Source organism: Plectropomus leopardus, chromosome 15 (genome assembly GCF_026936395.1).
Source record: "Plectropomus leopardus strain MGB_pleo_1.0 chromosome 15, ASM2693639v1, whole genome shotgun sequence".
NCBI lineage: Eukaryota > Metazoa > Chordata > Actinopteri > Perciformes > Serranidae > Plectropomus > Plectropomus leopardus.
Genome location: NC_142190.1, coordinates 6,591,135 through 6,605,455, shown reverse-complemented (window position 1 = coordinate 6,605,455; position 14,321 = coordinate 6,591,135). Strand labels below are relative to the sequence as shown.

The following is a 14,321-nucleotide window of genomic DNA, read 5'->3' as shown; positions in this document are numbered from 1 at the left end:
CCCTCTTTACTTTTTTTTTTAATTTAAATGTAATTTCATGTTTATAACCTGTTACAGTATATTACAGAGGCTTGTTTAGGGCCAGAATGACAGAGTAGCTGCACTGGGCGGGCTGGAGGGGAGGGAGGTGAAAGAGAGGAGGGAGGGAGGAGAGGGGCCAGTGTGGGGTCTGGCTCCGCTCGCCGTATTGAACTGTACTACTGTAGCGCAGGGGCGTGCTGACTCATGCTCCATCTTACCAATTGGGAGTGTGTGTGTGAGTGTGGTCACTCCCCTATGTGTCACACACACACACTTGCACTCGGTGCCCCGCCTGAACCCAGCACTGACTGTAGACCGGCGCGGGGGCCACCCACCCCCCCACCCTCTCTCCGCCAGTGACAATCCATCAACACCCCCGTCTAGAACAAAAAGAGCCAGTTGTAGCCTATTTCTCTTTCAAAGATTTTCACTCCCTCTTTCTCTCTCTCTTCATTGAATTTTTTTTTTTGCACTTACTAGCACAGAGGAGGGAAAAAAAAGGATAAACTTTGAGTTGCACAAGGACAGATTAAGGCATTTCTAGAACAATGTTCCTTTTTTCTTGTAACTTGAGCCTCCTGCAGTTACAGGAGAGAAGCGAGAGGCAATTTAACTTGGTGGAGGCAGGCTGCAGGCTGGGGTCAGTGGGGGCGTTTAGGAGGGAGGACGGCGGGGGCTGCCGCGTGTTTTATTACCCCTGATCTCTATCTGTCCTGCACATGGAGCTGGATCCCCACCTAGCCTACAGCATCAGGAGCAGAGAGGGGAGAGCAGGGTGTGGGGTGAAGGGGGAGGAGGGGGGGAGGCAGTGGGGGCCCTCGACTGCACTGACCGAGCTCCTCTTCTCTCCTCTCTCTGTTCTTACTGTGGTTCCTGGCAGGAGGAGAGCTGGCTGTCGTGGCTCTTTGAGAAGGTTGTGGTCATCATGGTATGCTTCTTTGTCTGCTCCATTGTCAACTCCATGGCCCAGAGCTACGGCAAGCGCAAGCAGCGGGAGAAAACGGAGTGAACTTCAGAAGCTCCTTTACTCATCTCTGCTCCCTCCGTCCTGGCACAAGCAAAATATTCCCTCTTGTTATTGAGTTCACGCTGGACTTCCATTTGCTTAGTTTTGAAGGTAGTGACGTGCGCGTTTGTGCTCTGTAAGGTAGGTTGCTTGTTGGAGTGTTGTGTCTGTGCTTCTGAGCACGTGAGAAGAAGCTGCTGGTGATAATTGTCCTTAGTGAGGCCTTAAGCTGCACCGTAGAGGAGTCTTACATGTCACTTTATCTGAATAACTTTTGAAGTTATGTGCTCAACAATCTAATTATTTATGATCTGTATTTGCTGGTTTACTAATAAGATGTGCATTTATGACTGTACTACATAGAGTTGTTGTGCGGTATCGGCTGTGTTCACCTCATTTCGAGATATTCTAGAGCTTAAAGTCAGTTGTTGTAGAGATGTTAATGAGTGTGCTTGTAGATGACCACTTCTTTTGTGCACACAGAAAAGCTCGTCAAGGTACTTGTGGATGAGAAATGATAAATCGGCCATGAATCACCCTGCTGGTCCCTTTGTCTGCCCTTATTGTTCTGCTTCCAGGAAGAGAGTACATGAGTCAGCCCGGGGCTACTTTAGCAGATGCAGCCATATATTGAATCAGATCTGTGTGTGAGACGGAGAGGGATAGTAGGTTGCGTGGCTGCCACATTCTCCTTTTTTTTATCTTTTATGGATTAAAGCCACTAATAGACCTGGGAGTCCTAGTATAGCTGCCTTAACTTAAGAGAGTCGTGTTTTTCTTTGTCTTCACTTGAGCTTTTTTTTTTTATCCTTTCTTCTTTTTTTTTTTTTTTTTTACCTCTGCAAGCTCACGTCTGACATCTCCTTAAAAACATTTTATACGATCATTTTGGATAACGTCAGCTGGCTCTGGTTATACGCAGCACCTTCTTTTTTTTCAGAGAAATGTGCTATTTTCTTCTCCCTCCTCTGTACCGCCGCTGTGCTACGCTGGACTGAGCACAGTGGGCGCTAGAGCAGGCAGGAGAGAGAGAGCGAGAGGGGAAAAAAAAACCTTCAGTGAAAAGCGTCTGTGCCGTTACCTCAGCTGAACCTTCGGATGAACTCGTTGCACTGGCCCAGTCGCGGAGCCAGGAGACGAATCACTCGAGTAGATTCAAAACAGAGGGGTACTGTTGAGCGGGCTGAACCCTGCGCTCTGCACCAGCTCTACTCAGAGCTCTCTCCTCTTTTCTCCTGTCATGGTAAGTCGGATCAGGATTTTTTTTCTCTCTCATTGTTGTGTACATACGTCTCAGGCATGTCCGTCACTCTCTCGGCCTGTCAGATAGCTTATCAGACTGGTGTTGGCTGTTAAGATTGCAAGGCGACAACAGTCTGTAGGCTGTCTGACATTTCGGGCTCTTTCATCTGACCAGCATCCTGTTTTGTCCTCCTTTTCTGTTACTGTCATTGTCTCGGTTAGCATCATTTAGAGGTGTGTATGTGTGTGTATGTGTGTGTGTGCAGCAATGTCACTTCCCTTTATCCTCTGTGTAACGTCAGAAGCCTATTGTTTATTTCCTCCACGCTGACGTCCGTGAGGGTTTTCATGTGGTTTTTATGTGCGAGGAACTGTGTTCTCGCATGTTTGAAAATGCAGATGTAGCGATGTCTGTGTACGTGTGAGCTGAATTTCCAGAGAATCCAGACAGTACACACCTTATTGCAACACATCACATTGTGACACCCAGTCCTAGGTACGGTACACGCAGTGCTCACACAGCTCTCCCCTTCCCTTTTACACTTCCCTCTTCTCTTTAACTGAGAACTTTCTTCTATTGCTCAATACTCTGTTTTTTCAGGAGGTTTTATTGGAGCAACTCTCTAGAGGGGGTGTTTTTTTTCTCTAAGGGCCGCAAATTGGTAATTATACAAAGCTGAAAATCATCGCTTGACCAGCGGATACTTTTCCCGCAAAGTTTTATTTTAGATTTTTTTTTTTTTCTCGAACTTTTTCCTGGTCATAAAAGCAAAAATCATTGGATAACACTGGAATGGCTCGCTGGCTTCGAGAGTGTTTTTCTTGGCAGTCTCAGGATGTCCTGTTCCATAAGGGAGCCCCCTTTTGGCATGCCTGTCTGAATGTGTGTGTGCATGTTTGTCTAGAAACTCTGTTTATACTTGGATGTGTAAGTGGCTCTATTTCTTGTCTAATAGATGTCTGTACCTGGGGGGCTATTTTAATAGTATGTATGTTTTTCATCTGCTTTTACTATAAATAAAGTCTGTTCAAAAGAAAAAAAGAAGATTGGTGTTCTGTTCATTATGTGACGACCACACTGGGCCGGCGTTGACCCTCAGGCCTCCGAAGAATCTCACATGTCAGCCGAGAAAGAGGGTCAGCAGGGATACTGAGTCCATCACAACTCCGATTTCCCCGTCTAATGTTTCACATCCAAACGGTTATCACGTTACTGATTTGCTCTCTGCACACTGACATCATCTCCATTTCAGATTCCAAGTTAAGCCTTTGCTGTGAGTTGTGAAAATAGCTGCACTTGTACACTTGTGACAAAGTGTATTTAAACTTGTGTAAGTAGCAGTAAATGATAATAATAATGTAAAATATTTGATGCAAAAAGTTTGGTTGCAAAATTAATCTAATTTTTGGAAAAAAACAAAAAGTACAAAATATTTTGCTGTGAAATAATTATGGTTTAGATTATGTTTAGTTTCTTTAGCAAGCGTTTACAGCTACAAGAATAAGTTTAATACAAGTATCAGAATCAGATTTATTGCCAAGTAGGTTTTCACATACAAGGAACTGACGTTGGTGTTTTGGTGCAAAACATAAACATAGTAAGATAAAATTAAATAAAAAATAAAAAGTATTGAAAGATTTGTTATAAATATTTTTAAAAAATCAAAAAATAAAATCTAAAGAGTAAAAAAAACTGAATTGAAAATGAAAAGTGAAAAAAAATTAAAAGTTCAAAAACATTTTTTAACAGTAAGAAATCATGAACAAACATTGGAAAGTTAAATCTAAAAATATATGATTTTTTAAAAATTTGTACAAATCTGATTTTATGACATAATGCATTTTTTTTTACTTCAGATCTGAGTGGTTAAAATTTGAAAAAGAACTGGATGTGTGATTATCATCCTGAGGTCAGATGTGTGTCTTGTCCTTAAGGACCCCTGCTGAGAGACATCCTGTTCCCATAGCAGCCACACCCTTAGCACCACGAAGACGACTACGTCCACCCACACCTCACCCCACCCCGACTTATCCCGGGGCTCCGACATGCAAATCCTGGCTGTCCAAACAGGCTGGGGGACTGATATTCAAATAATGACACTGCTTTTGTCCGTTCTGTCTCTCATCCCTCCATATGCCGCACATACACTACAGTTGGTTTAATTTCTGGCGCCCCGCCTCCCGCACTGTCTCCATTTTTTTTTAGTTTTTTTTTTATTTTGCCCCTCCCTGTCAGCAGGCTAACCACCGAGGGATGCTGAAATATCACTGACTTCATCCACCGCCCACCCACAAGCCCGCTCTGCCTTTGGTTATCCACTTAGTTCCTTTCACACTCTGTCTCATTACATTATGCTGACCAAGTGGATTTTTCTCCTTTGGTTTTTTTTATTCAAAATCACATTAAGGTGCTTTTGTTTTTGTAAGGAGCGGTCAGGGGGTCGTATCAGGCCACGGTGGAGTGAGCAGGCAGAACAAACTGTACAGGAAAAAGATGCTTACCGGAGGAAAAATATGGCTTCATCACTGTTTTAGTTGCAGAATAGAATGACAGTTAGTTTGATTGCAAGAAAAAATTAAGTGTCATGATTAATCCCCTGATTTCAATAGTTAATCACGATTAATCACGTGTTTAAATTTTCATTAGTTTGCATTTTAAAATAGTTTTGAAGTCCATATTAACAGTTAAAAGTGACTCTCACAAGAGTGTCTTGATTGGGAATCATTCAAATGCAAAGACATTTTTCCTTTTAAGATTTTAATAATACCAAAGCAGGAAAATTCACAAGCCACATAAGAGTTAGAAGCAAAATAATAAGAAAAAAATAAAAAGCAAAAAAGTTAATTGAATGGTAAAAAAAGATAAAATTCAAAAAAATACAAATTAGATAAAATAGAAAATAAAACAGATAAAATCTTTCACTATATAAACCTTTCCCTTACTCAGATACTGCATGTCTACTGATTAATAGTTGCACAGGATACTGAAACACTCATGTTTTATATATATATATATATATATATATATATATATATATATATACAGTAGAAATATAGAAATATTCCCTACTATTATTATTATTATTATTATTATTATTACTGCTACAATAGTGAAACTGTTTTTCCCACGACATATGACCTGGGTTCTCCACCAAGTTGACTGATCTGCAGTCAGTTTCCACCCACTTAGCAGCACTGTAGTTAACTTCTTTGATTTAGTTTGATCCACAGGTCAGTGGTGATCTCACACTCCCAAATAGTGCTTTGCCGGCTTTGGCGATACGGTTGCCTGGTGACATTAGTGTGATTAGCTGCACCTGTATGCTCAGCTCGTAGGTTGGAGCACAACTTTGAAGTATTTAGGTCATATTTTAATTACGGTTGACACAAGTTGCATATTAATTTTGACTTCCTGACTGAGCTGTCTGGGAATGTTTTTAAGTGAAATTAGCCGTTAAAAGCACTAAGGTGGCATTACTTTCAAGTACTGCGGTAGCTTGACTATAATAAGGGTGCGTTAGCAGTACAAGATTAATGTGATTAATAACCCCAAAAATTCCAAACAGCCCGTGCATTAAGAAATAGATATTCAACATTTTTTAAAAATTCATCCACAATCTTTATTTTTAGATATTATAATACAAGGACATTTAAACGCAGTGATAGTTTTGTGACTTCGATTCGCACTCATCTAACGTTAGTCACCATCAGTCCAGCATTTCTGAAACTGGAACAGTTTGACCACATGTGGCAGCCTTACAGACACAGGATGTCAAAAATGTCAAGTGTATGGCATTGTTAAAGAATTTGTGATTATTTGTGAATTTGCAATCATGTTTGAAAAACAAAGCTTACATGTGCAACATGTAAGATTAAGATTTTAGTGGCACCTAGTGGTCAGGATTGCAGATTGCAACCAGCTAATACTCTTCCTGTTTAGAATCCCTTAATTGTTAAGAAGGGTTTTAATGGGATCTGTATTATCTGCAGAGGTCTCTGAAACCCCAAAACAAACAGGCGGGTGATGAAAACCGGTAAAAACGCTGAATAAAGTAGTTTCATGTTTCAAATCTGTGTTTCTTAAACATTTTTTGACATGTGCACATTTTTCTCTTGTACCTTAAAATCCAGACTTTAGACCAGGTGATTTAAACTAGTAAAAACACTATTGTGTAGGGGCTGCTAAATATAGTGGCCAATGCAAAAACGCCAGTGGCCCTCTTTAGAGCCAGTAGCCCCTTTATATACAGATTACGCTGATGGGCCACTAAAAAGTTCCTTCATTAAACAGTGTTTTCATTTTTACACAGAACCAAATGACTCCAGTGTGTGATTTTTAGACAGCATGCCGGCATTGTGGAATTAAGACAGGTGTGACTTTTCACACAACAGTGTCGGTTTCTAGTGTGGCATATGCCATATGTGTCGGCAGTGCTTTATAAACATTAACAAAGGAGTAACATGTCAATAACAATCATTTACCATCCCTGTTAAATAGCAGCTGATCTCGTCCTCTCGTCCTCAGAGGGTAAGACGCTCACAGACCTCATTGTTTTCCCAATTTGTGTACATTTTTGGCTGCTGTTCTTTGAGTTAGACGTTAACTGGGCCAGCGTTGTCACAACATTAACCAATGTTCCTGTCCTGCTGGCTGTCTTGTTTATACAGAGATCATTTCGGCATTGTTACTACTTCTGGTGCAGCCATTCCTCGATTGTACCTTTTATGCAGACCAGCAAGGCGGCACAACGGCATTAACATCTCATTCTAAGGTAACGAAAAAATAATTCTTATTTTCAAGTTGATTAAACACCAGAGACAAAAAAATGTTATATAATGATTATTTTCTGTCTGAGTCAAGTCTTTAGTCATGAACACGAAGTCAGTCAAGTTGAGTCTTTTATCATTGTTAGTCAAGCAAATCTTCAGTTCTCAAATTTGTGACTCGAGTCGAGTCATGTGACCACCCCTGGCTTTCTGTGTGTGGATATCTCTTCATGCACACATGTTTATATGTGCACATCATAATTGTGGTTACTGTAAAGCTCCGGCTCAAAAACCCTTTGTTTCCTTTATTGTGGCTTTGGCTTGCTGAGATCAAACAGGCTTATCGGCATCTTCAGACTCTTCGTAATTCGCCCCATCTGAGAGGAGAGATATTATTGGTCTCATTTGAATCAGTGTCTAACTGAACGGACCAACTGGCACTTGACAGGCCTCTGTTGTCATATGATTTACAGTGATTTATATATTTCATTTAAACGGTTACTATCTGATGATGCACTGTTCCTCAGATTGAATTTGACACAACAAAACACGGCTGCCTGCGCTGTGTTGAACTAAATTATGTGTGGGTATTTTAACAGAGCATAGTTAGGCAGGAGCATCTGCTGTTGCTGCCCACGCAGTGCCAACATGGCAGACAGCCTAATGGCTGGTGCCAGGTGGCAACGCCAGGGCACTGTGACGAAACACACACACACATCTGTAGCTCCTCTGCCTGCCTTTTTCTCAAAGAGTCACAGTTTATTACTATTGCTAACTTCCTCTGGTGTAATCTGTAACAACATCAGTCTGCTGCGGACCATTAACAAAATGTACGTTTGCACAGAATATGCAGTCAGTCAACAAAAATGTGTAAATTTACTTTGAAAACAAGTTTACCCAATACCAAAATTATTGATCTTTCTTGTCGTATTTACAAATGCTTCCACTAGGGACGGGAAACGTATTGATATCATGTCAATCATGATATCAGAGTAGTTATAATGTTAGATTTTGGATAATATAAGTTTTATCTTTTCCTGTTTTTAAAGGCTGCATTACTCAGTCCCTCCAGAATTTCACTGCGTTGCAATTACAAACTATGTACAGCCTTGCAATTTTGTCCAATCACCACTACTTCACCGCAAATTTGACTCATTTAATCATATAGCTGTGCAGTGTATTGATCCACTCAGCCCCCCTTTTTCTGTCTCTGTTTATCATGAGAGCACTGCTACGCCTGTCACACACATAGTGACAGACATACACACATTGCGTAACTGCTTTTCTGTTTTTTTTTAAAGGACAGTTGACAAAAGCAACATAAATCCAGGTGTAGTCGTCTTTAAGCTTTGACCAGTTTTGATAGTTTGCGATGGAGAAGCTTTCAGAGGAAAAATATCAGTGACTTTCAAATCTAGCTCACAAACTGGCTGCATGACCCATTTCATGAGCCGAACCCAGGAAGTCTTTTCCTCTTTATGTGTCTACGTGTCATAACAAGACGGAGAGGAGTCATAATGTCTCGTCATGCGTCTCCCACCTTTTGTGTCCCGCCGAGAGTTCTGCCAAGCGAACTGCGTCATTCAGGTGTGTCATGAATACACAGGAGAGGACATGACGGCTGTAGTAAGACGAGAAAGCACAATAAAGCAGCAGCAGCATGCCTGAGAGTAGAGTGGGCGTACTATTCAAGAAATGTACCTAATACTCCAACACACACAGAGACAGAGACGGCGCTTTGATGTGAGAGGACGTCACTGAGTAAACCTCTGGAATGCTTGAAATCTGACAGTATAGACTCTCCTCCTCCTCGTCCTCCTCCTCTGCAGCAGATTTTATCCTCAGGCACTGTGTATCTTAAGCAGAGCTTTACATGTCAACGCAGGTTTCTGTGTCATGACATGATGCCATCTTTGAAATATTACTCAGGAATGTCTCACACTGCCTTCCAAGCATACCAATGCTGGGAATTTGTGGTCTGCCCTTTCTGCTGCATATGCAAATTATGCAACACTATACAATTAAGTGGAAAAAATACCATTAGATGCATGTTTGGACAAAGGTTTAAGTTCTGTAGGTGACACTTGCTTTGTTTGAGGAGGTTGAAAATGTGAATGGAAATAGACCAAACCACCACGACTTCACAATAACATTGACAATATAGTTGAACACTGTTTTTCTGACGTTTGGGATGTTTCCGCTGTGCTTTTTCTTATCTCTTTAATTCTCTGCTCAACCATTTGGTAGAGCACATCTTTAATCACTATATCGTAATAAAAAAATAAGTTGAATTCAATTCAACCTGACTGAGCCATCTCTTACGTTCAGTTCAGGTAGTTATACTAAAAAAAATCCACTTGATGTTGCTGTGTCTTTAAATAGGTAGGGATATTTATTTGAACTTACTGAACTTTCTTACTGAACAGATTTATGTAACTTTATACAAATATTATTATTTATATAGTTCATGGTGCTATGTTGACAGTTTTTCATGTGTGTAATTTTCAATGGTGGTTTATGGGGGAAATGCTCTCACTGCCCCCATGATTTGCGGTAGCATGCTCTATTTCGTCCGTATCTGCAGAGTACAGACAGAGGGTTCCCTCATGTCTGTATGTAACGTTAAATGCCCTTAACATGTGCATGTAAATGGAACAAGTCTCACAAGTTAGGAAATTTCTTTTTTTTTAAGTTAAATGATCTGTTGAATCAAATCGACGCATCTTAAGTTCTTCAGAGCCAGAGGAAAAAAAAGAAAAATCTGTCAGACACTCCACTCCAATGTCCTCCATGTCTGTATACCAGCATCAAAAACATATGACATTACTGTGACCAACTTAAGCTCTCAGCCTTCATGGCATTGCAATCAACGCTAATTTTAGTCCTGTCCACATACTCTGCATGAGGTCTGTTTACCGCATGCAGCGCGGTTGTAAGCAGCGTGCCCATCAACGTGCTGCAAACAACCACAAAGAGCAAACAAAACCAGACACATCCATGCCAGACTACACAACAAACACACTGTGCTCCCAGCTCATCTGCACTTTCTGCAGTGATATTCCATCAGAGTACTTTTACTGCTCTGAGAGCCTCACCTGAGCCTCCAAAGTACTTTAACTGTGATAATCGTCATGCCTATCCTGCACTTCCACAGAACCAACATCTTTAAGAAGAGACGCGACTCTGCAGGCAGGACGGTGTCTATAATTGGCCTCGTACACCAACAGAAGTATAAAAAAAAATCTGGATGTCCTAAATTCAGTGCTTGACTTTCTAATCCAATTAGTATCTTGACGGAAATTAAATTTCTTGAAGGAAATTAAACGTACACGTCCTCACTACTCTTTTTACAGCCTCGTCGCCAGAATAAAATGTATGCATTGTATGTTTCTGCCAAGATTTAAGTTACATTTGCATGTTTCAAGCGTATCATATTCACATTCCTAAAGTGACGTAGTTCAGATTACATTCAGCGACCTGAATGGTGTGACACCTGAGCGAGACGGCTGCCAAGCAGCAGACAGCAGCAGGTCACTGTTCAACCAACAACAAAAGTGGGGATTTTTGAACATTCCCAGCTGTGTTTGTTGTGGCCAAATTGCGAATTTTTTATCTACCTGTCAGGTGATTTCCAGCCATGTTAGTTGTGACCAAACTGGTCATTTTTTGATGGTACACTGGGACATTTCAAGATTCAAGATTCAAAGATTCAATTCTTGAATCTTGAATCTTGAAATGTCCCAGTGTACCCAGTGTACATTTTTTGATGGTACACTGGGACATTTCCATCTGTGTGTATTGCAACCAAACTGGTAACTTTTTAATGGCACACCTTGACATTTTTAGCCGTGTTTGTTGTGTCAAAACTAGGAATTTTTTACCAGCTACTTTTTAACGACAGGTTAGAACATTTTCAGCCAAATTTATTGCAACGAAACCAAAGGTTTTAATGGCATATTGGGACATTTTCAGCCATATTTGTTGTGAGGAAACCGAGTACTTTTTAATCATGTCGGGACATTTGCACCCGTGTTTGTCGCGACCTAAGTGGGTATTTTTGAACTACATCTGGGGAAATTTCCAGCCGTGTTTGTTGCGACCAAATATTTTTTAATGGCATGTTGGGACATGTTTAGTTGTTTTTTAATTGCGACCAAACAGGGTATTTTATAACTACATGTTGGGATATTTTCAGTCATGTTTGTTGTGACCAAACTGGTCAACTTTTAACAGCAAGTCTGGAACATTTTCAGCTGTATTTGTTGCAACCAAACCAGGTATTGTTTAATATGTTTTGGGATATTTCCAGCTGTGTTTGTTGCAATTAAACTGGTCACTTTTTAACTGCACATCTGGACAATATCCAGCTTTGAGTGCAACAAACGCCACAACCAATGCTCTTTGTTGGTTTTGAACTCCCCTTCCTGGGTCAGAATCCACTGTGTGTTGGACGCATCCACCTCAACCTCAACCCACCCTGAACGGACTTTCATGCTCTTTAAACTACGTCCGTTGCTTTAAGCATCTATTAATGAAACAGGTTGGAGTTGGTGGAAAGCTCGGTTCATCTCATACAGATGTTAAACAGTGTCCCTGACGTCATTAAAGTGATGCAGAGGGAAAGGGTGTCGGTTAGCTTTAGGCAACAAAACTACTTGGTTAAAGTTAGGTGAAGGTCTCAAACACCACAACCGATGATGTTTGTTGGTGTCGAGTACCGCCATCCTGGGTCAAAGTCCAGTGTTTGTTAGGGACATCCACCTCGTGCCCGTGCTGCATATTTTGACGCTCTGGGAAAGAGACCAGGCTGCCTGTTTAGAAACCACTGTCAAAATTTATATAAACTGTGTACAGTAATGCCTGTGAGCTTCAATTCTGTTGCACAATTTATCATCTCTCCTACTTCGAGGAATTGTGTTGGTTTGGACATTTCAAACACAATTTGTCGTTCAATTGTTCCGACACACATCTGAGCCAAAATCTAGCGCAGCTGACATGACGTATATATTATGGCTGATTCTGGGAGACTAGTGGCCGTATGCACAAAATAAACATAACATGCGGGGGTTATGGGGACTACCCGAACAGATGCTTTCAAAACTCAGTTTGCAACCCATAATGTCTTTTGGAAAATATCCTCCCTCACCTCCTCCACTGTGTTAAAGTAAAGTTTTGCTGTTGCTGTTGGATTTCAGCTTTGATCAGATAGCTTATTGTGATAATTTGTGTCAGTTACAGGCTTCTGCACAGTTAAAGGGGAACACCTGCAATTTTATCAGTTTAGTTGTATTTGCAGACCAGCTGAGCATCATAAAAAAAAAAATCTGAAGTTATTGGTGCTTATTATTCTCATAAAGATCATCCAGATTACAAGAGGACAAAAGAAAGAAAGAAAAAGAGAAAACATCACATCATGAGGCTGACAGCTTTCACCCTGCGTTTCAAATTAATGACCTTCCATATTGACAGAGTCCAAACATGAGAATACAGCGCAGTCAGTTGATATGCAAAGTGATTTTTGAATGAACACAACACTGACCTCAAGTCATCACACGGACCCACAACAGAGCTCTGAGACTTTCTAACAGTGTCTAGTCTGTTCTTTTGTAAACATAAACAAAGCTAAACAAAACAGAGAACACACACAGAAAACAGATTCGGTTACCCACTGCAGCTGGTTCTGATCACCGGGCAATCAAAGTAAAACAAACGATCAGATGGAATTGAGGCAGCGCTCAAAGTAACGCCGCCCTGCAGGGGACCCGTCCTGAGCCTCTGGGGGGAGACGTTTCAGGAAAAACCCCACAATAAAAGACGTTGTGGTACAGATTGACCTTCTAGCTCCTAAACTGAGAACCTAATGGGAATTTCATGTGTAATCACTGTCACTTTAACTAAATTATGGTGCAGATCAAATATGGTTTAACCGCTCAAAGACTCTTTTTAAGGGAAATCTCATCAATACTTATGTCAAGCTGCAGCTGGGACGCCCTGCAGAAGTATTTGAGGAAATCAGCAGGAAGGGAAAGCTGGAGATTACATTAATTTAACCCTTTGAAACCGCAACTGACATCATTTTTCTCGTGCATTCGGACACCTTTTTTTAGAGTATTTACACCTTTGAACTCTGAGCAAATTGATTTGATTTATTTCTAAAAATTTATTTCTAAAAGGCAATTACAAAAATGTCCCACAAAATGCAACAAATAATTAAATTTAGATTTTTTTTTAAGCTATGAAAAAGTGTCTGGGAAACTATATTTGTAATTATTTCACAGAATTTCTTTTTTTTTTTTAGGTATTTTCTCTTTTTTTACTTTCTTATTTGTTTTTGTTTGTTTGTTTTGTTTTCTAGAGTAAAGCATCAAGTGAAGTCACAATAAGTGAAACGCATTGCTGAGTAAAGAGGGAATTTAAAAAGGTAATTCAGTACAAATAGGACACACTTGTACCAAATATCAGCAGATGACAGCACAACAAAGAAACAAGCAAACTGTAGAATTTTTAGAGTGTGTTTTCAAATTCATCCACAAAAGATGGAAGTCCCTCTGTAATTACCATACACGTGTGTAGGAGTGGGATTTTTGTGACGTCACAAATTTGAAAGACAGTCGTGGTCCAATAAGTTAATTAAACAAGTGTGATGTGAAAACTCTAAACATGTATGAGAATAGATTTGAGAGTGTTTATTATAATGTTGTTTTTTTGTCGTTGTTGTTGTTTTAAAATGTAATTTACCAAATAGAAAAGGACCAAAATGTTTCTGATATCAGGAAATTTGAATGTGATTCAGCTGAGCTGTATTGAGCTACACGAATGTATATTTTTATATAATAATTATTTTTTTAAATTATATTTATGGGTGAAAAGCTAAATAAGATCCTCTTAAAAATAAATGTTTGTTTGCCTCATTTCCTTTGAATTTAAAAATAATAAGAAAAACATTTCATGTCATGCATTTTATAAATATTTATGTTAATGCTGAATCAGACATTTGCCAGATAACATATCAGAAGATTTTTTTTTAAATTGTTTTTTAAAAAAAGTCATTTATACAACAGTAATTTCCATCACATTGTTTACTGTTATTGAAAATAGTGTATCTATCTATCAAATTCAAATCATGGCATGAATGTTTGTCACATTGTTGCCAAAATAATTGATGATTAAATTATTAAATACATTACAGAAATATATTTTAGACCCATATTATTTATGTATATATGCTATCTGTCTATCTATCTATCTAAAATTAAAATCACTGAGGGGAGTAACAAGTTAAAAT

The 14,321-nt window shown here is 39.7% G+C and overlaps 1 protein-coding gene across 4 annotated transcripts in view; it reads left to right on the top strand.

Moving 5' to 3' along the window:
* LOC121952899 (vacuole membrane protein 1-like) overlaps positions 1-3,314 on the top strand; it is a 101,149-nt gene extending 97,835 nt beyond the window's left edge. For all 4 annotated transcript variants that reach the window (XM_088088219.1, XM_042499769.2, XM_042499770.2 and 1 more), the window contains one exon: positions 902-3,314. In XM_088088219.1, coding sequence (XP_087944345.1) covers positions 902-1,030 — 129 coding nt within the window. In that variant the 3' untranslated portion in view covers positions 1,031-3,314. The remainder of the gene's footprint in view (positions 1-901) is intronic.
* Positions 3,315-14,321: the final 11,007 nt, after the last annotated feature.